The following is a 27,114-nucleotide window of genomic DNA, read 5'->3' on the forward strand; positions in this document are numbered from 1 at the left end:
TCCCCACTTCCTGTTTTCATCTCTATGAGCTTTTCAAGGCTCAGTCATTCTAATGGGTCCAGCTCTTTTACCCAGATCCCTGAGAAAAGCAAAGTGCGTAGGCACACACGCACGATGCAGGCAGTGTGGGCGGCTCAGCTGCCACACCTCTTGTGTTGCCATGTCAGCCCTAGGGGGCATCAACCTTTTAGGGGTACCCCATCACCATCTTGGGAGATGAGAGGTAAGGGGTGGGCGAGCCTATTAAGCCCAGACTGTCTGAGATGGGGAGGGAGTGTTGCCTGGGAGAGTGGAGTTCCCACTAGGCAATCCACAGCAGCTTTGGGTTGCTGGGCACGATTTGCCCCACGACCTGATTTTATTTGATTTATACCCCGCCCTTAGGAGCCCAGGGTGGCAAACAAAAGCACTAAAAACACATAAAAACAGACCTTAAAATACACCAAAACTTTAAAAACATTTTAAAAAAAAAATTAAAAAGCTACTGGGATAGGCCTCGACTTAAAAGGCTTGTTGAAAGAGGAAAGTCTTCAAAAGGCACCGCAAAGATTACAGAGATGGCGTCTGCCTAATATTTAAGGGGAGGGAATTCCACAGGGTAGGTGCCGTCACACTGATGCCAGCATGGGTCGCGGAGTGGCAGCTGTGCTCTTCCAGCCTAAGGAGGGACCCTTCTGGGCTCCAGGGGCCCTTGGCCAGTGCCTGATCTGGCTGGCTGCTGGCGCCGGGCCTGCCTGGTGTGGTTGAAAGTGGATGTTGATTTTTTCCCCCATATAATATTTCAGGATTCAGGACACACAAGTCCTGCCTTCAACCTGGGATCGGCTTAGGAACTCAAGTCCACAAGATGTGTGCTTGATGGCCTTTTGCTTAGACAACTTTGAAAGAAGGATTAGAACAGCTGCACTACATCTCCCATCAGCCCCAGGCCATCATGGCTGTGCCAGCTACGAGTGATGGAAGCAACTATTCGCAATAGACAAACCAGTGGTTCCCAAACCATACACACACACAGCTTGAAAATTGGCAAGAATCTTGGTGGACAGTATATTGATTTTTCTGCCTGCTGTAGCAGTTCGTAATTCCATAGAATGCAAATCATAGCACCGTATGAGAAATTAAAGTAGGAATAAAAATAAACTAAAAAGCAATCGTTATGTGCTTTCAAGTCAATTAAGACTTATGGCGACCCTATGAATCAGCGACCTCCAAGAGCATCTGTTCAGATCTTATAAGTTCAGGTCTGTGGCTTCCTTTATGGAGTCAATCCACCTCTTGTTTGGCCTTCCTCTTTTTCTACTCCCTTCTGCTTTTCCCAGCATTATTGTCTTTTCTAGTGAATCATGTCTTCTCATGATGTGTCCAAAGTGCGATAACCTCAGTTTCATCATTTTAGCTTCTAGTGGTAGTTCTGGTTTAATTTGTTCTAACACCCCATTATTTGTATTTCACAGTCTGTGGTGTCCGCAAAACTCTCCTCCAACATCACATTTCAAATGATGGATATATAATATGATAGATGTGCCCGTCTCCCAATCACAAATTCCCAGGACTGTTGCGGACGGACCACTGTTTAAGAGCTGGAGGTCATGTAATGGTTAAAGAGTATTAGATATGACTTGGGAGACCAGGGTTTGAATCCTCACTCAGCTAGCTGTCTGGTTGACTTTGGGCCAGTCACTGTCTCTCAGCCTAACCTACCTCATAGGGTTATTGTGAGGATGAAATGGAGAGGGGTAGAGCCATGTTTGTACACAGCTCCTGGGGTGGGATGGAAAAGTAATAAATAAACTGAGCCAAAGCCTCTGTAGATTGAGTCCATAGTGTATGCCAAAAATAAGGAACATCTGTGGCCCTCCAGATGTTGGCTGGGCTCCCAACTCCCATCAGCCCTGACCATTAGGCATGCTTGCTGCAGGGGTTGTTGGGAGTCCAACAGTATCTGGGGACCCAAGGTTGAAGAACTGTGTATATTCCGATGATGCAGAATTTGCAAGCCTTCCATATGATGCTGGACTCCAAACTCCCAGCAACCTCACTAACCAGCATGGCCAGTGGTGAGAACTGGTAGGAGTTGGGAGCCTGGTAACATCTGGACAGTTGCAGCTATTGCTTATGTGAGTATATGCGACTTTATTTGTCCATGCAAAAAGAAATACCTCCCAGCCCCGGAGGATCTGTTTGTTTATTTGATATCCAAGTATATGATTTATTTATTTTTGTAGATTAGGCAATAAAAAACTTGTTTATAGCTGATGAATTAAATGAATGATACTTAAAAATCCAGACCTGGATAATAAGGAAATTTGGTTTCTCTTGAAATTGCATATTATGACTACTAATAACATGGAGACTGCCTTCAAGTTGATCTCGATTTATGGTGACCCTATGAAGAGGGTTTTCATGGTGTTCAGAGGGGGTTTTCCATTGCCTTCCTCTGAGGCTGAGAGGCAGTGACTGGCCCAAGGTCACCCAGTGAGCTTTGTGGCGGTGTGGGGATTCGAACCCTGGTCTCCCAGGCCGTAGTCCAACACTCTAACCACTCCACCACACTGTCTCTTAATAATATATATGAAGGAAATTGGTTTCACTTCAAATTGCATATTATATGAAATATTAATCCAGTTTCTCTTCAAATTGCACATTGTTATTACTGCTACTAAATATAAATCTGGTTTCTCTTCAAATTGCACGTTATAATTATTAAACATTGGGGGATCTGGTTTTTCTTCATAATACTTGTAATAATAATAATTATTAATAATCATAATGAAATAATACTAATAATTGATATTTAATAGTAATAATAAATCAGGCGTGGGAGCCGCCCCCTCCCGCACAGCCTTGCAGCGGCTTCCCAGCAGCCTCCCCGGCCGGGCGCCTCCCTCCTCTAGTGTGTGTGGGGGGGGAGGCTTTCCCGACGCATGCGCCCTCCCTCTGCTCCTCGCCCGGGTTCTCATTGTTGGGCTGTAGGTGACGCGCCCCGGTCTGGGTGGGACGGGGGCGAGGCTAGAGCCGGGCGGGGGGGGGCGTTCCTGGGCCGGCTCGCCTTCCTTCCCTCCCCGCCTCCCTCCCCTCTACGTCGGATGAAGGCGGCGGGCGGGCTTGCAAACAAAAGAGGGGGGTGGGCGCGAGGGGGGGAGGCGCGGAGCCCCCAAGAGCCCGCGAGGGAGGAGGAGACGAAGGGGGCGCCCGCCTGCCATGCCCAGCGCCCTCTGCCAGCTGGAGGGGGGCCCGGGCGCCCGTTGCCCCCCTCCCGGCTTGGGGGGGCTGCTCCTGAACCCCCACCTCGGACAGCCGCCGCCTGCTTGCAGCAGCGCCAGCATCCCTCCTCTTCGACGGGAGGAAGACCTGGCCCAGCATCCCTCCTCCCGGCCGCCCCCGGGGGGCAGCAAGGCAGCGGAGGACCCCTCGGCCGCGCTCCGGTTTGCCTTGGACCAGCTCTCCATCCTGGGCTTGGCTGAGGAGGGCGAGGAGGAGGAGGAGGATGGAGACGAGGACCGAGCCGGAGCGCCCCCCGAGGATGGAGCGCTGGACCACTTCGCTTACGGAGCATCCTCGGGGGCGGGGATGCCCCTGCTGGGCCCGGAGGGCAGCCCCCCGGCCTCCCCCGAGGTCTTCGGGGCCTTCCCTCCGCCCTGCCTGGGGCACGCTCCGCAGCACCCCCTGCTGGCCGGGCACCTGGCGAGCCGCAAGAAGAGCGTGAACATGACCGAGTGCGTCTCCGTGCCCAGTTCGGAGCATGTGGCGGAAATCGTGGGCAGGCAAGGTAACGCGCCCTTGGCTCATAAGTAGCCGCCCGTGCATCCATCGGTGGCCCAGGGAGGGGGCGGTGTGGCCCCCATTGACAAGCGAGCCCAGCGACAGGGCGAAATGATGTGGCGATGTTGGCCATCTAACCCCGCACAGACAACAATGTACACACAGATAGGCACCTTTCATTGTCGCCACACCCACTAGTGGGTTTTTCGGGGTAGTGTTTTCGTGGTCTGCATGGGGCCTCTGGATCTCTGTTTATCTTAACTTTTTTTGGGGTGGGGGAATGATTACAATTTTTATATATATATATATTTAAGGAGCGTTTTTTTAAGGTGCCGAGGTTGCAGCACACGAGGAGGCCACCTTTTCTTGAAAATGGGGTTTTTGTGGTGAGAATTGGGAAATAGGCGTCCTGGGGTGGGGGGAAACAGGAGCGTATATGCCCAAATTAGACCTCCACCCCCAAATTGGTTTTACGTAAACATGTGTTGATCTTCGGAAGTGTAGCTTCACAAAGAAGAAAATTTAGGGTTTCCCTGTAGCCCCGCAAACACCCCCTTCCTTTCCTTCTGGGTTCATAAATACAGCCACATAGAGCTTTCTCTCTTTTTCCCCCCAGAATGGGTGTTGGAAAAATCCCAACAGCCAGGAAATGATAATCTCTAGGCCTATCCCATGTTTGCTTTTGGGGGGCAACTTTAAAAAACAACACCCTTTGTTCTTTTGTGTAGAGAGGAAGGAAATGAAGTTTTTTAAAGCATTCAACTTTTTTTTAAAAAAAAAATTGAAGTAACTTTACAAATAATATATATTTGTTCCAATCTTCCAGCGTGAGGAGGAGGTGACTGTGAAATCTTTTACGGGTCAAGAAGGTCTGGCTTTCTCTCTCGTAAAAGGAGAGCATCACACAACTTGGAGACTCTGCCTGCCTGCCAACGTTGCACGCCTCTCTGACTTCCCTTTGCATACTAATCCTTGGCAAAACAAAAAAAAGTATCAACCTGCTTGAACCCTCTGCAAAATAAAAATAAAAAGTGGATTACATTCAACTCAGTTCGACTCAAGAGTAGACCAATTGAAATTCATGGGCCTGAGTTAACCATTTCCATCAATTTCAATGGGTCTACTCCAAGCAGGACTAACGTTGGATGCAAACCTTTCTCATTTGTTTCTCCCCAGTGATGCCTGTTGATAGTCTTGGGGTTTTTTGTGGTTTTTTTTTTTTTGCCATTTTCTGTGTTCTGGCCTGTCTGCATTTTTGGATGCATTTTCAAAAGTTGGTTTATTTAAACAAATGTGCATTTTATTCCCATTTTAGAAAGGGGCTGTGGGCAGCTTCACATTGCAAAAATGGGCCTGGAAAGTGCAGCGGGTTAGATCTTAAAACCACGCTTTCCTATTTATGTCTTATTTTATTTATTTATTTATTTATTTATTTATTAAATTTATTAGTCGCCCATCTGGCTGGTTCTCCAGCCACTCTGGGCGATGCACAACGTAAAACATACAACTCACATTAAAACCTTAAAATTCCAACAGTATGTGTTTGAAAGGAACCAAGTTTTAACATCCATTTATATTTTGCAAAATATAATAATAATGATGATGATGATGCACCCTCCCTACTTTAAATACGAAGCTGGTTGTGACTCTGGTATTTTACAGCAAATCTCTTCCATAACGGGCCCACGTTGCTGTAGAGCATTCCTGAATTTCTCAGGTCTTGTTTTTGTGATGCCGTTTCAACATTTCTGAGTTTGCATCTTCTCCATCTACCCACCCACCCCTTGCAGAATCCTTCCTTTGTTCGGTTTGTTAAATGAGAGCATGCTGTCTCGAATGCAGTGACATCACGATCCCTGTTTCCTATTGGACCGTTCAGGGAGTGCCCCCTCCCTTTCTCACCCCTTCTCTCCACCCCCAAAGCCATGCCCAGCTACTATTTAGAGCGACCATCTGCCTTCCAACTTTTTTTTCCACCTGCCTTAGTAAAAACCAGCGCTTTAATTTTTCCGGGGGTGGGTGGAGAAATGTCATTGCTAAAATGAGAGAAACCCCTTTCTGAAATCATGGGGAGCCACAACCGGTCAGTGTATACCGGGGATCCCTGACCTTACTTCACCCACAGACTGCTTGAAAATGGCCAAGGATCTTGGCAGACCACTTTATGGTTTTTCTGCCTGTTGAAGCAATGCGCTGGGTGCTTTTCAATCACATTTTTCCAGTTTGCATTCCATAGATGGAGAGACTCGCCGTAAGGAAAGGTTGCAGCATTTGGGACGTTTCAGATTTAAGAAAAGGCCAGTCAGAGGCGACATGATAGGAGTGGATAAAATGATGCACGGCATGGAAAAAGTGGACAGAGAAAATGTTTTTCTTTCTCTCGCTTAACACTAGAACTCGTGGCCATCCAATGCAGCTGAATACAAGCAGTATGTTTCTGAAAACCAGTTGCCGGAAGCCTCAAGAGGGGAGAGTGTTATTGCACTCGGGTCCTGCTTGCAGGCTTCCCCCAGGCACCTGGTTGGCCACTGTGAGAACAGGATGCTGGACTAGATGGGCCACTGGCCTGATCCAGCAGGCTCTTCTTCTGTTCTTAACATTGGAAGATTCAGGAGAGACAAAAGAAAGCGCTTTTTCACGCAGCACAGAGTTAAAACTCTGGAATTCGCTCCCTACAGGAGACAGTGGTGGCCACTAATTTGGGTGGCTTTAAAAGAGGGTTAGGCAGATTCGTGGAGGAAAAGGCTATCGATGGCTACTAGCCCCAATGGCTGGGCTCTGCCCCCGTAGTCGGAGGCGGCATGCTTTTGAAAACCAGTTGTTGGAAGCCGCAGGAGAGGAGAGCTGGTCTTGCACTCAGGTCATGCTTGCGGGCTTCCCGTAATAAGCATCTGGGTGGCCTCTGCACTTCAAGAAGGATGCAGACAAACCGGAACAGGTTCAGAGGAGGGCAACAAGGATGATCAGGGGACTAGAAACAAAGTCCTATGAAAGAATTGGGCATGTTTAGCCTGGAGAAGAGGAGACTGAGGGGGAGATAGGACAGCACTCTTCAAGGACCACACAGAGGAGGGCCAGGATCTCTTCTCGATCATCCCAGAGTGCAGGATGTGGAATAATGGGCTCAAGTTGCAGGAAGCCAGATTAGACCCGTACGACAATGGAGCCAATGACCTAGAGAGGTAGTGGGCTCTCGGACACTGGAGGCCTTCTAGAGGCAGCTGGACAGCCATCTGTCGGGAATGCTTTGATTTGGATTCCTGCATTGCGCAGGGATTTGGACTTGATGGCCTTAGAGGCCCCAACTCTACTATTCTATGATTCTATGATTCACTGTGAGAATAGGATGCTGGACTCGATGGGCCCCATGCCTACTCCAGCAGGCTTTTCTGATGTTCTAATTCAAATGGTAATGCAATAAAATACATGATAGGAAATAAAAGAAGCAATAACAATTCAACTAAAAATTGATTTCACGCGGACATGTTGCAGACCGCCTCAGTGAACCTTGCGGACCCCTGGTGGTCCATGGACCACAATTTGGGAATTTGCCCAGTGTAGACACTACTGGCTTAGATGGACTAATGGTCTGATTGTATAAGGCAGCTTCCTAGATCCCGGCAGCCAGGATGACCAGTGGTCAAAGATGGTGGGAGTTGTGCATGGTGTCATTCCCCCCCCCCCAAAAAAAAAATTGCAAGCAGAAACAACAAATTTTAAAATGGGGCAGGAAAGGGAGTAATAAAATCCTGGCAATCAAATAAATGAAGTCTTCAAAATGCGCCAAAAAGATAGCAGAGATTTGGGGATGTGGTGAGTGTGGGGCAAAGTATAGCCCCACTTTTGCATTCTTGGGGACCCCCCTCCTCCAGATGACAGGTGCCCTCTTTGCACATGGCTAAACTCTGCAGCACAATCCCGTCGCTGAGGTTGCCTCAACTTTCTTGTATGAATTTATGCGTAGAGACCTACCTTACTCAGCGTCGGATCAATGGCCCATCTAGCTGAGTTTTCTCTACACCAGGGGACTCCAAATCCCATCAGCCAGCACGGCCAATGGTCAGGGGATGATGGGAGTTGGAGTCCAGGAACGTCTAGACGGCCACAAGATCTCCTTCCTTGCGCTAGCGTGTGACATCATGCTGTGGAGTGGTCTATTTGCGTGGGTTATTTATTTATTTATTTATTTATTTATTTATTTATTAAATTTCTATACTGCCCCATAGCCGAAGCTCTCTGGGCTTTGCATCCTTTTCAGTAGAGGGGTGTGGCCTCAGTAAAGGGGCGTGGCCTCAGACAGGAAGGGGCGGTGCTCAAATGGTGTGGTGAAATAACAGGTTAGCCCTTTTTTATACCGAGTTTTTACACACACCATTAGGAAACGAGTTGATCGCACAGAAATGTGTCCCGGTTTTCCAAAACGAGGCTTTTGGTCTTCTCCGTCACATTCACAGCGGACATTTAAAGCGCTTTTAAAGCACATGGCTTCCGCCCAAGAACCCTGGCAACTGTAGCTTACTCCTCCCAGAGCTACAATTCCCAGCACCCTTAACGAACAGCCGTCCCCAGGATTCTTTAGGGGAAGCCATGTGTTTTAAATGTGCTTTCAATGCAGGGCGCGGATGCGACCATCAGAAAAGCAAACAACTCTGTTCATCCATTTTGGTGTGTGTTTTTGAACTTGTCGGTGTGGACAGGAACAGTAAGTAGAGGTTTGTTGTTCAGCTCAGTATTGGCAGCACTGACTGGCAGCAGCTCTCTAGGGTGTCAGACAGGAGACCTGGAGATGCCGGCGATTGAACCCAGGGCTGTTGCATGCAAAGCAGGTGGTCTACCACTGAGCTACCGGTTCCTAGGCACCCAGGCAGTGACTGGATCCGAACCCGCTTAGCTTCAGCTAGGTGGCTGCATCATAATGCCTTTAGATTCTATCCCCTCTCTAAATATCAGATACCGGAGAGGAGCCATAAAGCGATTGCCTTCATGATCCGCTTCTGGGCTTCCCTTCAGGGCATCTGGTTGGCCGCTGGGAGAACAGGATGCTGAGCTCGATGGGCTCCTTGGACCGGATCCAGCACTGCAGGGCTTTTCTTACGAATAACCGTGAGAGAGGGGCTCTTTCCCTTACACCCTGCCTGTGGGCTTCCTGGAGGAATCTGATTGGCCGCTGCGAGGAACAAAATGCTGGGCCTTGGGCTGACCCGTGTGCAGGGCTGCTCTTGCGTCCACCAGAAGCCAACACAGACCCAAGCGTGGCCTCTGAAATTCCGCTCTGTTCCAGTGCCAACTTTAAGGATAAATCATGAAAATGAAATGTGCGGCAGACAGGCTCTATAAATAACTGGAGTTCCTTCTGCAGTCTCTGATTTGTTTCATGGGGCGAAGGGGAGAGAGAGGAAGAGAGAGCACATGTGTTTGTGGATTCTTGCATCGCCCAGAATATTAAAAACCCAATCCATATATCTGAGAGTTTTTCTTTAATGGGTTTTATTTATTTATCGTCAGTGTGTTTTCTCAGATTTGTATTGCACCCCTCCTTCTGGGGCTGTGTGTATGCCTCAGTTCTGCAGAGGCACCGAAAAGCGTGTGGTGCAGTCAGCCAGGTTCAGCTTCGCGACAACCTTGGCACTCATTGAAAATTAAGATAAGTATCCGCTGGTGTTTTTCAAGAGAAGCACTTGAAGAAGAGTCTTGTGCCCAACGCTTTGCGAAGCACCAGAATCCAAACGAGTTTGTTTATTAAGTTTATATCTCAGCCTTCCTCCTAAAGAGCCCAGGGCAGCAAATGTAACAGCACAACCGAACAGCGACAAAAAGCGTTCTAAAAACAGTGAAAAACCTTCTGAAACACAGTTACAGTTTGAAATTCCTGGCCTCACTTCGCACCTTCCTTGAGTGTTTTCACCTGACTGAGATGTGTCCTTGAAGTCTGATCATGCATCTTGCATAGAGATGTGAAGGCCCAGAAAAATGGGGGGGGGGGTCCCCACAAAAAATTGGAGGGGAACGGGGAGATTTTTTTTTCCCAAAATTTTTCCATTTTCATTCCGGGCCTCCACATCTCTGATCTCGCTGACGTGGTTGGGCATGGAGAGAGGGGTGTGTGAGTGTGTAGAAACTGGCCTGCAAAGGTAACATTTACAAACATTCCTTCACTCATTTTTGCTTCTGGCCTTGCCCACCGTTGGCACGTGGCCCCCAGGATGGAATGTGGCCCTCATGCTGTGTGACAGGATAGCAGTGCTTCCCCCCCCTTATTTTCTGTTGTTTCTAGGAGCTGTGAACCACTTTGTGTACAGTGATAAAGAAAGGCTGTATACAAATTAAAAAGGAAACCAAATAAATACGGTCCGCAACTAACATTATTTCCCCCCCTTTCTCTTCCTCCATTTGGCCATCATTTTTTGTGTTTCAGGATGCAAGATCAAAGCTCTGAGAGCCAAAACCAACACTTACATCAAGACGCCGGTGCGAGGAGAGGATCCGGTCTTCATCGTGACGGGGCGTAAAGAGGATGTGGAAATGGCCAAGCGAGAGATCCTTTCAGCCGCCGAACACTTCTCCATGATCCGAGCCACGCGGAACAAAGTCAACGGTGTGACGGGTCCCCCAAACCTTCCAGGGCAGACCACTATCCAAGTGCGGGTCCCGTACCGAGTGGTTGGGTTGGTGGTGGGGCCCAAGGGGGCCACTATCAAGCGGATCCAGCAGCAAACCCACACCTACATTGTGACCCCGAGCCGGGACAAAGAGCCTGTTTTTGAGGTGACCGGGATGCCCGAGAATGTCGATCGGGCTCGGGAGGAGATAGAAGCTCATATCACCATGAGGACTGGCTCCTTTGTTGACGTCAACGCCGACAACGACTTTCATTCCAACGGCACCGACGTTTGTCTGGACTTGCTGGGGGTCAACCCGTCCAGCCTGTGGTCCAAGGCCCCGAACCCTGCCCGCCGGCCAGTGTCCAGCCTCCGCAACGATAACCTCGGTCCTTTGGCTACCACTACCTCGGCGCCAGAAGCTTACTTTGGGGGTCCGGTGGCCGATGGGCCCCCCAACAGCCCTTTTGGCTCCAGCAGCAGCTTCCCTTTCAGTGACCCACCGGCTCCTGTGCTGGGCTCGGACGATTGCGACTTTGGGTTTGATTTTCTGGCCTTGGACCTCAGCACACCGACCACCATCTGGTCCCCATTTGAGCCGCCCGCTGACCCGCTTCAGGCATTCAGCAGATCTTCCTCCTCCTCCCTCAACAGCACCTCTCAGAGACGCAACAGCAGCCTCAGCAGCACGGCCACTCCTCGCCACTCGCCGACCCTCCCGGAGGCCAGCATGACCCTAGACCACCCTTTGGCCCGGCGCATTCAGAGCGACCCGGTCAATGCCCTGTCGTGGGTGCCACCTCAGGGCTCCCTCTCGTTCTCCAACAGCACTGGCTACTCCTCTTCCTCCTCTTTGCCCAGTAGTATTTCAGTCGCCTCGGGCTCCCCGACGGATTCGAGCGGTTCCGACGGGGCCCGCAAGAACTCCCGCGAGTGCATGGTCTGCTTCGAAAGCGAGGTTATCGCCGCCCTGGTGCCGTGCGGCCACAACCTCTTCTGCATGGAGTGCGCCATGCGCATCTGTGGCCGATCTGATCCAGAGTGCCCCGCCTGCCACACGCCGGCCACGCAAGCCATCCACATTTTCTCGTAGCCGTCAGGGCAGGGGGGCCGCAGACTCCTCAGTCCCACCCATCCCATTTCCTCCTTACAAAAACACAGCTGTCTTTTTGAACTTTTAACTGTTTATATCAAGCTTTTTTAAAAAAAAAATTTAAATGGATTATTGTTGGGGTTGGGGAAAGGGAATGAAATGCATCCGTTATGCCATGCTAGGTTAGAAAAAATGATAGGACGGTGAGTAGAAGAGGGATTAAGAAACATTGGGGGAATTGGCGGGAGGCCGGGGGGGGGAAGACTAATTCACAGGGAAAGAGGTGCAAATTTCGAGGGCTGGGCAAAAAATAATTTTTAAAAAATATTGTTTACAGAACAGCTTTAACTCTTGCTCTGAGCGTGCGCAGGAGGGTTGAGTGAAATGGGTGCTATTCCCCCAACCGCTCTCTTCAAATAGCAGTATTCTTTTCTCTTCTTTGCCAACAAATTAAGGAAAAATTGAGGTCCGCATGCACTTTTGAAAGGACACGACAAGGGTTGTCTTTTGTTGTCGTTCTTAAAGAAAAAAAAGGAATTCATACATCTTTTTGCATTTCTTTAATTACCTTTTTTTGGAAACCCAGGAGTGTGGGTTGCATTCAGCTAAATTCTACTCAGAGTAGACCTATTGAAATGAATGGGCCTAACTTAGTAATGTTGACTGACTGCAAGAAGCCCAATTTAGTCATGTTCATTGAGTTAAATGGACCTAAGTTAGTTGTGCCCATTGCAATGGACCTAAGTTAGTCATGTCCATTGATTTCAATGAGCTTAATTGAGTTGTGTCCATTGATTACAGTGGGCCTAATTTAGTCATGCCCGTTGATTTCTTGAAAACCCAGGAGTGTGGGTTGCATTCAGCTAAGTTCTACTCAGAGTAGACCTATTGAAATTAATGGGCCTAACTTAGTGATGTCGATTTATTGCAAGAGGTGCAATTTAGTCATGCCCATTGATTTCAGTGGACCTAATTTATCGAGACGAATGGGTCTACTCCTGAGTATGACTAACTTTGAATATTGCCCTCTCTGGGTTGTACCCAATGATAGTCAAACTTGAAGTAGACCCACTGAAACCAATGGATTGATGTAACCTAAGTCCATTGATTCAGTAGGCCTGCTCTGAATATGACTAATGTTGGATGGCATCCGTATATGTCTCTGGACACATAGGGTGATATCCCGCGTTAGTCATATCTCGGAGTAGACCCATTGAAATCAGTGGACTTGTTACATCAGTCCAATGGTTTTCAATAGGTCTACTCTGACTATGGGGAAGGAACTGGCAATCCCACCCCATATATACGGTCTGCCTAGTAACCGTCGCAAGATGTCACCCTAAGAGTCGGAAACGACTCGCACTACAAGTACGGGGACACCTTTACCTTTTACTCTGACTATGACTTAACAGTGGAGATAATTCATATATATTCATGCATTCATATGCGCACAGTTGTAATTTTTGTCTGTTAAACAAAATCTTACCTTTCCCCAAAACCAATGAGAGAAGCAGGAGGGATATTTGGGGGAAATGAGGGGGTCACCTTAACACATAATGCAAAAAAAGGCTTATTTATAGTCAGCTAAGTTCTACTCAGAGTAGACCCACTGATTTCAATGTACCCAAGTTAGTCAGTTATTCCCAAAAGGTCTACTTCGAGTAAGACTAACTTTGACTATGATCCATTATCTCTTTCTTTTTTTATCTCTCTGTATAGGTAGGGAATTTCTAGGGGTAAATAATTTACTGAATAAATTTTAAGAGCTAAAGTATATTTTATTTTTTAAAACAGGGGCATAAGGGTAGGCGGGTGGGGGACCAACTTTTAACCTTGCGACGGCTAAAGTTCCACTCATACATATGTATATATATATATATTTGCTGATCTGACTTGACGATTATGAAAATTGTATGCAGAGTTTTATTTTTTTGAACTTTCAAAGCCTTCTTAATAATAATAAAAAATAAAGAGAGTAAGGAGAACGCCTTTTTACAAGGGCCTCAGTCTACATCTGGGAATCCTCTTTGGTAAGCCTTAAACATTTGAGCAAGTATATCGCCTTGCCGTGCATTCTGGGAAAATGCTCTAGGGCGGGGGTGGGTGGGAATCCTCATGCCCAGGGGCCAAATGTGGCCCTCCAGGTCTCTCTATATGGCCCTTGGGACTGTCCCCACGCCACACCCCTCACTAGCACTGTTTTTGCCTGGCTTAGAATGTGTTCTTAAACTGTGATCAAGCCGCTTGCTTGCTTGGATAGAGGACTGAGAGGGGTGTTGCTCCGCCCACTTTTGCCTCTGGCCCCGCCCACCACTGACATGAAGCCCCCAGAAGATCAATCATAGAGTTGGAAGGGGCCTATAAGGCCATCTAGTCCAACCCCTTGCTCAAGGCAGGAATCCAGCTTAAAGCATCTCTTGACAGGGGGCTGTCCAGCTGCCTCTTGAAGGCCTCCAGGGTTGGAGAGCCCACCACCTCCGTAGGTCATGGGTTCCATTGTTGTACTGCTCTAACAGTTAGGAAGTTTTTCCTGATGTTCAGTCGAAATCTGGCTTCCTGCAACTTGAGCACATTATTCCGTGTCCTGCACTTTGGGATGGTTGAGAAGAGATCCCGGCCCTCCTCCAGGAGACAACCTTTCATGTACATGAAGAGTGGTATCACAGCTACCCTCAGTCTTCTGTTCTCACGACAAAACATGCCCAGTTCTTTCAGTCTCTCCTCATAGGGCTTTGTTTCCAGTCCCCTGATCATCCTTGTTGCCCTCCTCTGAACCTGTTCCAGTTTGTCTGCATCCTCCTTAAAGTGCAGTGTCCAGAACTCAAGATGAGGCCAAACCAGTTCCGAATAGAGGGGAACCAATAAGTCATGCGATTTAGAAACGATCCAGCCTAAAATAGCATTTGCCTTTTTTGCAGCTGCATCGCCCTTTTGGCTCGTATTCAGCTTGTGATCAACAACAATCCCAAGATCCTTCTCGCATGTAGTATGGCCGAGCCAATTATCCCGCATCTCGTAACTGTGCACTTGATTCTTTTTCCTAGGTGTAGAACTCTGCACTTACCCCTGTTAAGTGCAAACGCTATGTGGCCCTCAAGCTGAGTAAGGCTCCCTTTATTCCAACCTAGTCTCAGCACACCATTTAATTAACCTTTCTCCCATCCCCTCCGAATCAAAGCATGTACGTCAACTCATTATTTTAATAAATGTTAGCTTCCTTTTCCAGGATGATGGAGGAAGGAAAACACACTACACGGGTCTTTCTTCAACGCTCGCTGGCATCCTTCTTGGAAAACCAGCAGGCGTAGTAGGAAAACCATGGGCCGCGTGGCTGAGGCGGCCAGTCCCTACCTCCCAGCCTGACCTACCTGGCAGGGTTGTTGTGAGGACAACATGGAGAGGGCAGGGGGACAGCTTGCACGCCGCCTTTGAGCTCCGTGGGTGAACAGCCTCTGGTTGAAATGGATGAGGAAGAGTGCTGCCTTTGAGGGTGGAGGGAAGAGAGTGACCCACTTTTGCTGCTAGACTGCCCTTCATGTTCTTGAACGGACAGGTAGGCTTGTGTTCGAGGTGTAGAGTTGGCCAGGCAGGAATCTCCCCCAAATTGTTTTTTTTTAGTGTTTTTAAATTTGTATATTTGTTTTTAATGTTTTTAACTGTTGTAAACCGCCCAGAGAGCTTCGGCTATGGGGCGGTATACAAATGAAATGCAATAATGAAATCAAATAACACGCAAACAGGCATCTTGTTTGATAATCTGGTTGTGGTCAAAGGCATCTTCAGTCTCCCGCTGTTAATAGTGACGTCACGTGCAGGGCAAAAGTATTCTCGTCTGTTCCTCAACCTTTGGGGGAGTGTCCCTGAAGGGCGCTTTAGGCTAATAGTGGTTCCTGGGCCATAGTTTGGGATCCCGCTCGGAGGAAGGGCTGGATATAAATCAAATAATAAATAAATAAACCTATGTTCTAGGGCGCTAATCCGGGCTCACAGGGTGCGGGGACAGGCCTCCCTGTCGCCCTGTTTGAGAGTATCCTTAGGCCACAGGAACACAGACCATAGGTTCATCTGGCTTAATATTGTATACACTGACAGGCAGCCGCTCTCCTGGCAACACTCCTAGCCCAACCTGCAGATGCTGTGGGTTGAGCCAGGGACATTTCTGCGTGCAAAGCAGACACTCTACTGCTGAGCTACAGACCACCTCTGAGCTGCGGCCCTCCAGGCGTTTGTTGGGAGTACAGCTTCCACAAGCCAGCATGGCCAATGGTCAGGGATGACGGCAAGCGATGGGATCCGACGCGAGTTGAAAGGCACAAGATTGCGGCACAGTTTCTCTGGTGGATCTCTGGCTGGTATATTGCATGTTATTCATTGGATTCCCTTTATGAATCACTTCCCGGAAATGCCTCGAAGCAATTTCACATCAGCGGCTAAAAACGGCAAAAACACTGTCGTATGTCCAGAAAATTAAAAAAAAAAAACAAATCAATTCCATATCTACAAACGAGGAGAGGCAATTTGTATATGAAAAACAAAATGGGAATGGGCTGCCTTCAAGTTGATCCCGACTTATGGTGACCCTATGAATAGGGATTTCATGGTAGGCGGTATTCAGAGGGGGTTGACCATTGCCTTCCTCTGAGGCTAGTCCTCCCCAGCTGCCTGTCGGAGGACTCATCAGACAAGGATGACTCGGGAGTAACAGCAACAGACCCAGAAGGAGAAATGGAGGAAACTCCTGAGAACCCAGCTCCTTCTCCCCCTCAGCTGCAGAGCACCCCAGACTCGGCTGAAGCCCTTCAGCCAGACGCAGACAGTGAACAGGATACTCTCCCCTCACCTGCAGAACGTAGACAACGGAAGGTCAGGCAGAAGAGGGGCAGGCCTGTCCACTTAAGGCCAAAACGCTGATGGCTCACACCTGCTGACAAACCTGCTCCTTGCTGACTACAACGTCAGGCGTGGCTTTGTGTGTTTCCAGTTTCCCTGAACCTTATCTCGGACTGACCCCTTGGCAATTGAACCCAGACCTCTACTGACCCCGCTTCTGGCTTGGCACGGAAGCTTGGAAAGGGCCTTGCTCTTATCACGCTTCATCCTTGTTAGCCTGGCAGATTTACGACCAGACTGCCAGCTAAGGACTTTCCCGCCCTGGTAAACACCCAGGAATTTCCAGCCCCCGCCTGCACTGCTGTCTCGGCGCAGACAGCTGCCACAGCTTGCCACAGCTGCACAAGCCAGCCCTTTCCTTGTCTGCAACTGTCAGCTGGGGGGCAACTGGGCTCCTTAGGACTATGCAGTGTGCCCACGGCTGCACAGGTGGCAGGGCATGTAACCCCTGACACCAGGAGACACGAGCTCACAGACTCTGGACTCCCAGCCAGGCTCTCCTCTCCACTGTGCTATACCAGCTTTCTAATTCATCATATAAAAACAATTTAAAACCATTTCAAATCATAACACAGATACAGACGGATAAAAACAAATCTCCACTTAAAAGTCTTGTTGCAAAAGGAAGGGGTTCCATAAGCGCCCCAAAGCCAACAGAGACAGCACCTGTCTAAAACGTACCAGCAGGGAGTTCCAATGGTACCGCCACAGTAAATGCTTGATTCCTGTATTGTACGGAACAGACCTCCTGATAACATAGGCTCCTTTGGTGCTATTTAAAGCAGTATCATATCACTTTAAACAGGCTTCCCCCCAAGAATCCTGGGAACCCTAGTTTGTGAAGGGTACTGAGAGTTGTTAGGCGAACCCTCACAGAGCTACAGTTGCCAGAGTTCCCCACTCTGTGTAACCACTCTGGAAGTTTTGCAAAGGGATTGATTATTGCACCACTTGGAGCTCTGTTGGGGGGGAAGGAACAGGGGTCTCCTAACAGCTGTCAGCGTCCTTAACAAACTACAGTTCCCGGCATTCTTTAGGGGAAGCCGTGTGTTCTAAATGTGCTTTAAATGTATGGTGTATAACCTACTGTGCCCCCATCCCTGTTTATCACTATGATCACTCAAGGTGTCTAACCAGAAATAATATCCCTTCTAGGTCGCTTTTGGGTGACAGCAACTCTTATTTATTTACATCTTTTATGGATTTATTTATTACACATATCCCACCTTTCCTACAAGGAGCTCACGATGGTGTATGTGGTTCTCCCCGTTTTGTCATCACAACAACCCTGCTAGGTAGGGTGAGAGACTGTGACTGGGCCCCAAGGTCACACTCAGCAAGCTTCCTGGCTGAGCGGGGAGTTGAACCCCAAGGTCCCAGTCTAACCACTACACCACACTGTCTCTCAACAGTGCAAACCACTGAGCTGCATAAAGCCCTGACATTGCGACATAGGAGAGATGGGGGCCGAAAGGATAACAGCGGGAAATTGCAGGAGTCGAAACCAGAGGGTGGGGGGGAGTGAGGAATTGCCCCCTCTTTAACCTCCTTAAATGCCCCCCCCCACTGACCCTTAAAACAGAAACTATTTTGTGACACGGTTTGGCCTCATCAGTGTATATCGATTTTTAGAAGCAAGAAAGTGGTGAGGGTAGTAACTGTTCCTGCCAGCCGATGGCGCTGGTGGAGAATAAACATGGGCCTCTCTCCTGATCTCAGTGTTGCACTTGAACACACAACAGCTCCCCCTGCGGTGTCCCTTATTCTTGCATTTTGCCTGCTAAGTCAGCTGCACTGTCTGCCTCCTGGGGGTGGGGAACCCCCAATGCGGCCCTCCAGATCTCTCTCCTTCCCGAGAGTTTTTGCCTGGCCTTCAACTCTGATCATGCCTCTTTGCTTGCCTGGGATGGAGCGTAGAGATGTGTCGATTGCTCCACCCACTTTTGCTTCTAATGCACTGTTACTGTGTCAATGTCATGTTGCAAAATATACACACACACAAACCACAGTCTTTAGGGGCCAGGGGTGTAATCATCCAGGGCCTTACTTTTTGGGGGAGCAGGGTCCCCATGTCTTCAGTGCCCTTTCCTGTTGATTGCAGCCAGAGTGAAAGGAGGCGAGTCAGCCACTGAGAAGACTCATCTCAGTAGCTAACACACTCCCCCTTAGTATGGCAACCAAGAAGGGAAACTCACCAAAGGAAATTCCTTACTGTACAGCCTCTTAGTACATTTGCCCATATATGTGCATACAAAAAAGTAGATCTAGCTGAAAGGCAACACTCCGATATGTGGATTGATTGTTGCAATGCATCAGTAAGGGAAAGTTCTCCAAACAAAGTAGGAAAGCCAATTTTATCGTACAATCTTAGCAGGAGGAGTGGCTGTGGGAGGGACCCTGCACTTCTAAATTTGCCACCGCACTCTTGGGAGGATAGCTTTGTTTTCCCAAAGGTCAACTTTTAATTGCAGGCTCCTTGCAGGCAGAGTCTTCGTGTGATCTTCACAGAAAAGGTGAACTTTGAGAAGGGATCTGAAGGACACCTCTGCGAAAAGGTTGCAGGTAAGTGGGGCAGTAAAGGAGAATGGGTGGAGTCATTCTAGTTGCTGATCTATGGATGGGGCTGCAGGTGTACTGGGCAGCAAGGGGAAATGGGTGGACTCCAGTAGCGGAGTGGCAAATTAAGAAGCGCAGGGTCCCTTCATGATAGTCACACCACACCATCTCACAGACACACACCCTTTTCCACTTTTCCTCATCTCACGGGCCCACACTCCATTACAACAGGCATTCTTAGGAGCATGAAAGGGGCTGTGTGTTAGCTACTGAGAAGAGCATTCTCAGCAGCTGACATGACCTCTTTTCACTCTGATTGGCTCCAATAAGCAAGAAAGGGCAAAGAAGCTTATTGTTAGCCAAGTGAGAAGACACTTCACAGTGGCTAACATGCTCCCTTTTCATACTGATTGGCTTGTACCGAGGAACCCGGCTGAGAAGCTGCTTCCAAACAAGTAACAGGTCTACAACCCCCCCCCCCACGGCCCTTGATGACTACACGCCTGAAGGAGCCATTATTGTGGATTTACACGGCTCTGCAGAAAGGTTGCAGGGATATGGGGCAGTGAAAGGAATGGGAGGAGTCATTAAGGCTGCTGATCTATGGGGCACTGGGAAGGGGCTTGCAGTTATACGGTGCAGCAAGGGAGAATGGGATGTTGTCGTTTGGGTAGCTGAGCAGAGGATTTTTTTTTTTTAACTCCCCTGTGACACACACCACCACTCACTTGAGCTGTTTCCAGCCTTTTGTACCACTGGCGTCGTCTTGCTGAGCTCACACGTGCCCAAGATTGTGGGAATCAAAGCGCGGGCAGGTTTGGTTGGCCTAGGAAGCTAGCCTTTCAGGCTCCTTTCTCCCGAATTTGACTACTCCGTATGGGTTGTCTCCAATGGTTGCCCTACTCAGCGTAGCCCCATTGACACTGCTGACCTTGGCTAACTTAGGTCCCTTGATTTCAATGGGTGTAGACATTAGTGGGATCTTAATCCCTCTGAAGTCAGAACTTTGTGGTTGGTTGCCCTGTGGCATTCTGCCACGCATTTTGGACATTGTGGGCACAACACACTTAGGGCCATTGATTTCCGTGGGTCTGCTCTGAGCAGGGCGAACATGGAACTCAACTCTCCGTTGCCCTCACTTTATGGCATATCCCTCGTTCTGCAGTGACTTGCCGGTGGTGCCCCCGTGACCTGTTTCTGGCGCAGTGGCATTGTTATCTTCCAGACACCGCAAGTTTTGAGGTCACTCTGAGCCGCCAAATTGAGCCTGCAAGCCCTTTATGTAAGGCGAATTGGGTAGCGCATCAGCCATGGGGGGGCAAAAGAGGAAATAATGAGGCTAATTCAAGTCGTTCGGGGAAAAGATGGCACTTTTGAAAAGCGGCCTTGCCATTCTCTGCCGCCGCCCCCCCCCCCGCTCCCATCTCTAATTGTCACCTGTGTCCATTGATGGAACCTGGTTGCCGTGGCGATGGATGAATAGGGCCCGAGATTGGCCGCACGTACAAAAAAAAAAAACACCCTGGAGAGAGAGAGAGTGGAAAAGGCCATTTTTCATCAGCAGCAACAGCAACAACGCACCCGCACATATGTCTTGTTGATGAAATTAAACCATTTGCAACCAAATAATAGCGTGCTGAGCGGAAGACGGGCCTCTTTTCCCAGCCTCACCGTCAGGCAGGGGGTCTGCGAGGAAGAAAAGGCCTTTGCTCTGTGGGGGGACCGTCCTCAAACTATGGTGGGGTGGGGGACAGAGCGAAAGAGGGGGGAAAAGCCTTGCGAGGCGGAACAAATCTAAGATGTGTGTTTGTAGGGCGGCTCGTGTGCGTCTGCGCGGCTCTCTCTTTTTGTTCGGTTTTGCGCTGGGAGGTGAATTGGTTTTCTTCCTTCCATTTAGAATGTGTGCGCCAGCATGGAGGGCCTGTACCATTGTTTTTTTAAAAAAGTTGAACCTCTGTGTTCAGTAGCAGTCTACCTCCACCGACCACTCCTTCTGGAGAAACGATGGAGGGGTGGACCTAATCCCCTTCATGGCCTGTGATTGCTGGAGGTACTGGCCTGGCCACCGGCAGAAGTGGAACACTGGGCCAGTTTGGGGTGGTCTGGGTCCTGCCCAGCAGTGCAGGCTGGCCCATTTGGGCACAGCGGGCACTGCCCGACCAAGAGGCAGCTGGACAGCCATCTGTCAGGAATGCTTTGATTTGGATTCCTGCATTGAGCAGGGGGTTGGTCTGGATGGCCTTATAGGCCCCTTCCAACTCTACTATTCTATGAAACTCAGCCACCTGCAGTCTTCCTGGCTTCCTACTTACAGCCAGTGCCCGTCAATTTCCGTCTCCTCCTCCTTAGTGTCAGGGTCGCCCCTTGGAGAACTTGACAAGGAAGAAGGCGGGTACATAACTAGAATGAGTTGGCTCCGCCTCTCATTTGCTCTGGCTCCGGCTACTGCTTGGGCTCCCTGCCTTCTGCCCCGCCACCCTCCGCCGCCACCGCTGTCCAGCAAAGTGATTCTTAACACTTTTGGACGTGAGATATGATGGCGGCAGTTGGGTTTGCTGGAAGATTGGCCTCCCCTCATGGCGGATAGGTTAAGCGTGGCTAGATCCTCCATGTTCAGCAGAAGTCTACCCCTGCAGGGGCATCCACGCGGAAGGACCTTTCTTGGCTGGCCTTGTCGAAAAGAGGATGCTGGCCTCAGTGGACCTTTTGGGCTCTTCCTTGCCATGTTCTGTTCCTGGGGCGCCTGGGGCCCTCCCGATATTGCCGGACTATAACTCCCATCATCCCTGACTGTTGGCTACTCTGACTGGGGCTGATGGGAGTCAGAGTGACCCAAGTGTCCCCCACCAATCCCTGTTTTATGCAGTGCTAAACAAACTCTCTTCCCCCAATGCCAGCACTGTTGTTAGGGTGGCCCCCAGAGCTTGGAAAAGTTACTTTTTTTTGAAGTACAATTCCCATCAGCCCAATCCAGTGGCCATGCTGGCTGGGGCTGATGGGAGTTGTAGTCCAAAAAAGTAACTTTGCCAAGCTCTGGCCCCTATGTAGCCCACGGCGGTGTATCAAAGGGGCACCACCAAGGGACGTTGTCTGGTGTCAGGGTGCCCTTCCTACACTCCTTCCCTCCAAGCCGGCCAATTAATCCCCTCACAAACCCTACGTGCGTCTCGTCATTTATTTACGGACATCCAAAATGGCCACCGGGGACCTACGTCAAGAGGCGTTTGGGGCACAGCAAGATGGCCGCCGCGCTGATCGCTCATTTGCCTGTTGATGTTTCAGCCCCTTCCTCCCTCACGTGCATATATCCGCTCTGAATTCTTAATGCTGTCACTGCATTAACAGAAGTATCGTTTCCAAATCGTGTGAAGTATTAGTTCCCCTCTATTTGGCACTGGTTAGGCCTCATCTTGAGTACTGCATCCAGTTCTGGTCTCCGCACTTCAAGAAGGATGCAGACAAACTGGAACAGGTTCAGAGGAGGGCAGTGAGGATGATTGGGACTGGAAACAAAGCCCTATGAGGAGAGACTGAAAAAACTGGGCATGTTTAGCCCGGAGAAGAGAAGATTGAGGGGAGATAGGATCGCACTCTTTGAACCACAGCTGACGGGAGGAAACTGAGGGACGCCTGCTGTAAATAATTAGATGTTTTTCGGATGAGGGTTATGTGAGAAGATCCCCTCGCTGGCTCGTCACCTTGCAGTGGTGAGTGAGCTTGCGTGTTCCTGTGAGCGATGCCGTCAGGAGTCATGTACTCTCAGCAGGGTCACCCATGGCGGTCAGGTCAAGGGAGAGGAACCAGACAAAGAACGATCCAAGAAAGTCCACAATGGCAGAACAGGTGGAGGATAACAATGCGTATGTTACAACGGCTGTGAAGGCGGATGAAGACTGCAGCAGATAAAGGACTTCCAATCGTCATGGTACCCATGCCTTTTTTTTTCAAGATTGTGTGTTGATCGTGGTGCGCCGATCTCCCCACATAAAACAAATTCACGCACATAGCAAAAGTGCCGTGGCAATTGGCAAATGGCAACTGGGTCAGGACTGTGAAATCCAGAAGCCCCTAGTCACGGCCTGGCACATCGGCGGTGGATACAGATTCAGACGGATCCATTGTTAAAGACGGTATTTTGGAAGGCAATCTTACCCGGTCACGAGTGATCGCCAAGATGTGAGAAGGGATGTAGCTCAGCGACGGAGTGCACGCCTTGTCTGGGTAAGGTCCCGGGTTCGACCCTCGGCATCTCCAGGGAGGACTGGGAAGGTCCTGTGCCTGAAACCATGGAGAGCCGCTGCCTGTCAGTGTAGGCAGTGCTGAGCTCGATGGACCAATGGCCTGACTTGATACAAAGCAGCGTCCTTGGTTCCTTTGATGATTATTATATATAATGCATATTTCAAAATCCTCTCTAAGTGGGAGCAGAATTCCTGCTCTGAGCCAGTATGGCAGGGAAGCTCAGGCTCCAGGATTGAATGTGGCCTCCAGGGTCTCCACCTGGCCCCTGGGACTCTATCCAGGCCACACACCCTCTCCACTTGCCTGAGTGTTTTTGGCTGGCTGGAAGTGTGTCCTCAAACTCAGACGCTTGCCCGAATAGTGTCCACAGAAGGGCGTTTAAGTGTGTGTAGACAGGCACTAGTCTACTGTACAAAAGTAACATTTATTTATTTTATTGTATTTATTATTTGATTTATATCCCACCCTTCCTCCCAGCAGGAGCCCAGGGCGGCAAACAGAAACGCGAAAAAACACTTTAAAACGACATAAAAACAGGCCTTAAAATACAAAAATGTTAAAAACATTTTTAAAAGCTTTAAAAACATCTTTTAAAAAGGGTTAGAAACCGATTGTTAAAAGAAAAATTAAAAAGCTTTTCTAACAGAGACGCATGTTTAAAAAACATTGACATTTGTCGCTCCGTCCACTTTTGCCTCTGGCCTGTCACTGACACGCGGCCCTCCGAAGGTTGCCCAAAAGGAAATGCGGCCCTCGAGCTGAAAAGTGAACAACACGCGCTGGGAGTTGATTGGCTGCCGGGCCCTCCCCTATGGCCTATCTTGGGGGGGGTTGCGGAGGGGCCGACATTCAGGGATTGGTCAGTGAGAAAAGGAGCCCACATTTACCTTCTGGGGATTTTCGTGCATGGCCTGCCACGAGGCCCGTTTCTGTGTAACATCCTATTAAACAGGCTCTTCCTCGCATAATCATGCAACTTTAATGCCTGCTTCTTTTTGAAATATTCATGGCGTTATCGCAGCAAAGGAATGTGTAAATTGCAGGAAAGGGCTTTCTTCTTGTCCCACGAATTATTACGCCCCGTTCATTTTTAACAAGGCTTCCTTCGTGGCCTGAAGATTGTGATAGGGAAGGTGTGCATGCGTGCGTTAGAAAGAGCTGATGTCATTACACTGGATAACAGTCCCATCCAGAATACTGTATTGTATAATCACGTTTGCCATTTTTTACCACCATCATCACCTCTTTCTCCCCCTCCCCTCCCACTGTCATGTCCGTGGTGTCAATTTCCAGTGGGTTTTGTTCAAATCTTTTTTGTGAAGCTATGCAAGTGTTCGGCCCTCATTGCCACCTCTGTACGTGTGTGCATGTGCGGAGTTCCACAAGTTTGCCGCACCTCAGACACTCCCATTGGCCAGCCTTGGACCTGGCTGTCATGCCTGGTCCTGACGTGATGTCAAACACGGAGTCCTCAGAGGATGAACCACACACCCCACAAGTTGAGGACCTTGAGAAGTAAACAGGGTCCCCTATCCCAGTGCTAAGGATGGCCTTGAGTGCCCTCTGGAACGAGACCAGCTTTGGAGAACCTTTGGAGATGTCAAAGGTTGTGCCATCACCTCCTCGAGAACACCTCTGCCAAAAGGTCCATGTCCGTGCCGAAGATCGAAAATGTGGCCTGCGTCTGTGCACCCATAGTCATGAGTAAAGGGTCTTCCCTAGCGATGGGCGAGAAATTTGGGTCAGGATGTATTTGAAGACGAATTTATCAAATCTGCACTTTCTGATATAGTATGAGAATCAAAGCACAGCCATGGTTAGTCAAAACTGCATAGAAAACCATGTTCATTAGGAGACGTGCGCTATAATGCTGAAGAACTTCCATGAGGATTTAAAACAAACAAATTGTGGCAGAACTGAATATAAGTTTGGGAAAATGAGAACCTGAGACGACAGAAATTGCCAGATCCATCCCTAGTTTCCTCGTCAGTAAGCAATCCCTGAAACACCAGTCATGGTCTGGTACATAGCGGTGGATACAGATTCAGACGACATTTTGGAAAACAATCTTACTGGGTCACGAGTGATCTCCAAGAAGAATGGGGATTATGAGCAGGGCCTTTCTCCAGAAAGAGATCCAATTGCCACAGGATCTTTGTGTGCTATACTCTTACATATGCTAATGGTGTCCACTTGACAAACCCATTAGCTCACACACTAGCTTAACAAAGGAAACTAGTCTGACCGGTGCAGCAGATTTCTTCCTTGCATATCCCCAACTTCCAGATATAAGATCACAGGCTTGAAGGGGATCCAAAGAAATCATCTATCCCAACCTCCAATCCCAAACGGTATTAATGCATAAGCTTTTCATGGATTACCAAGAACAATGCATCTGGTAGAGCGGACTCTAGCCCACGGCAGCTTTACGTCCTAATAAATTTGTTGGTTGTGAAGACGTTGGCGCTGTTGTCTTCGTTGTTTTGCTAAAGTTGCACTATGTTCAACCTTACAAGGAAGTTGTGATGATAAAAAGACTGCAGAAACACTTTGGAGAAAAATCCACACATTTGAAATGTGGTGTTGGAGGAGAGCTTTGCGCATACCATGGACTGCAAAAAAGACAAAGAATTGCTTTACTGCATTCAGACTACCTTTCCTCAGGGTGGTGTGTGTGTCTTTGGGGTTTGTGTCCCAAAACAGCACAGGACACACCAGAGGCTGTGCCTCTGAGCACGCCCTGAGAACCTGGGAACAGCCTGAAGGGTCTGTATCGGAGAAATCCAAACGATTGCCCCGTGGAAAAGCGATAAGCCACAGGATACAAATTAAGGCTCAGCAAATATCACATGCGCTACTCCAAGCAGTGCACATTTAAAACATTGTTTAGCTAGTTTTGTTGGGTTCCCCCCCCCCAAGGCAGCTGAAGTCCAGGTAAATGTGAAGGGCATGTTTTATAAGTGTTGGACCTTGGTCTTGCTTATGGAGCCTGTAAAACATGGGATAATTATATGCCACTTTTACAAGAAGTATAAAAAAACACAGCGTGTTGTGTGCTCACGCCCCCCCCCCACTTTAAATATCCTGGTTTTGCACCAAAGCGAAGAAAATTGAGTGAGCAACACCATCTCGCCTTCTGCAGCGGGAAAGGCATGATAAAAATTCAAGGCCGCAGCCCAGGCAGGCAGGAACACTCAATGAGGGTGCAAAGCAGGGTGAGGGAGGGGTGTGGCCTGGGTAGAGTTCTGAGGGCCAGAGAGAGAGGCCTGGAGGGCCGCAGTTTGATCCTCGAGCTCCGTATCCCTGCTCATAAGCATATAAAAGCCCGTCTAGTCCAGACTCCCGATTTTCATAGTGGCCAAGTGGACGTGGATGCAGAAAGGTTTTGTGGCCAGCGCCCAATATTCAGAAGCTGAAGTCCCGTTTAACTGCCCTGGCTGATGGATCCTGAGCTTCTTCCCTCTGCGAATTTGCCCGACCCCTTTCTAAAGCCCTCGCAGCCAGCGCCTGTTGCTCACATCTTGTGGCCGCGGGTTCCGCAGGCCGAGGTAGCACGCAACCTCTGTCTAGGGTCGGCCCGGAGGGCGACTGGCACGGAAGCGCACGCCCAGGGATCAGGCCAAAGGGGCCGATCTAGTCCAGCCTCCTGTTCTCACCATGGCCAACCGGGTACGCATTTTGGGAAGCCCACAAGCAGGACCCGAGTGCAAGAGCACTCTCCCCTCCTGCGGTTTGCAGCAACTACAGAGGCATAGGGATGGAAAGATCTCTCCGTTTCAGTTTTCTCTCTTTCTCCCTTTTCTAATGTTTTTGCAAGCCGTATCTCATCACATCATGCCTTTTTGCATGTTATTTTGACTCTTTTTTTTTTTAAGACAGCTGGTATAGCACAGTGGGGAGGAGAGCCTGGCTGGGAGTCCAGAGGCTGCGAGTTCAAATCCCTGCTTGTGTCTCAAGGGCCGGCTAAAGATC

At 49.2% G+C, this 27,114-nt stretch overlaps 2 protein-coding genes across 2 annotated transcripts in view; both read left to right on the forward strand.

Annotated features, from left to right (window-relative positions):
- Positions 1-27,114, forward strand: part of TCF3 (transcription factor 3) — a 271,367-nt gene that overhangs the window by 156,183 nt on the left and 88,070 nt on the right. The gene's annotated exons all lie outside the window — the stretch shown is intronic.
- MEX3D (mex-3 RNA binding family member D) lies at positions 2,957-13,433 on the forward strand. Its single transcript, XM_061601563.1, has 2 exons — positions 2,957-3,769; positions 10,178-13,433. Exons 1-2 carry the CDS (start codon positions 3,202-3,204, stop codon positions 11,452-11,454), a joined length of 1,845 nt encoding a protein of 614 aa, XP_061457547.1. The 5' UTR covers positions 2,957-3,201; the 3' UTR covers positions 11,455-13,433.

The sequence above is a fragment of the Rhineura floridana genome, chromosome 18, assembly GCF_030035675.1.
Source record: "Rhineura floridana isolate rRhiFlo1 chromosome 18, rRhiFlo1.hap2, whole genome shotgun sequence".
Classification (NCBI taxonomy): domain Eukaryota; kingdom Metazoa; phylum Chordata; class Lepidosauria; order Squamata; family Rhineuridae; genus Rhineura; species Rhineura floridana.

Coding starts and splice junctions, on each gene's coding strand:
- MEX3D (XM_061601563.1), top strand. CDS start 3,202: ATGCCCAGCGCCCTCTGCCAGCTGGAGGGGGGCCCGGGCGCCCGTTGC. Junction 3,770..10,177: donor GGAAATCGTGGGCAGGCAAG/GTAACGCGCCCT, acceptor TTTGTGTTTCAG/GATGCAAGATCAAAGCTCTG.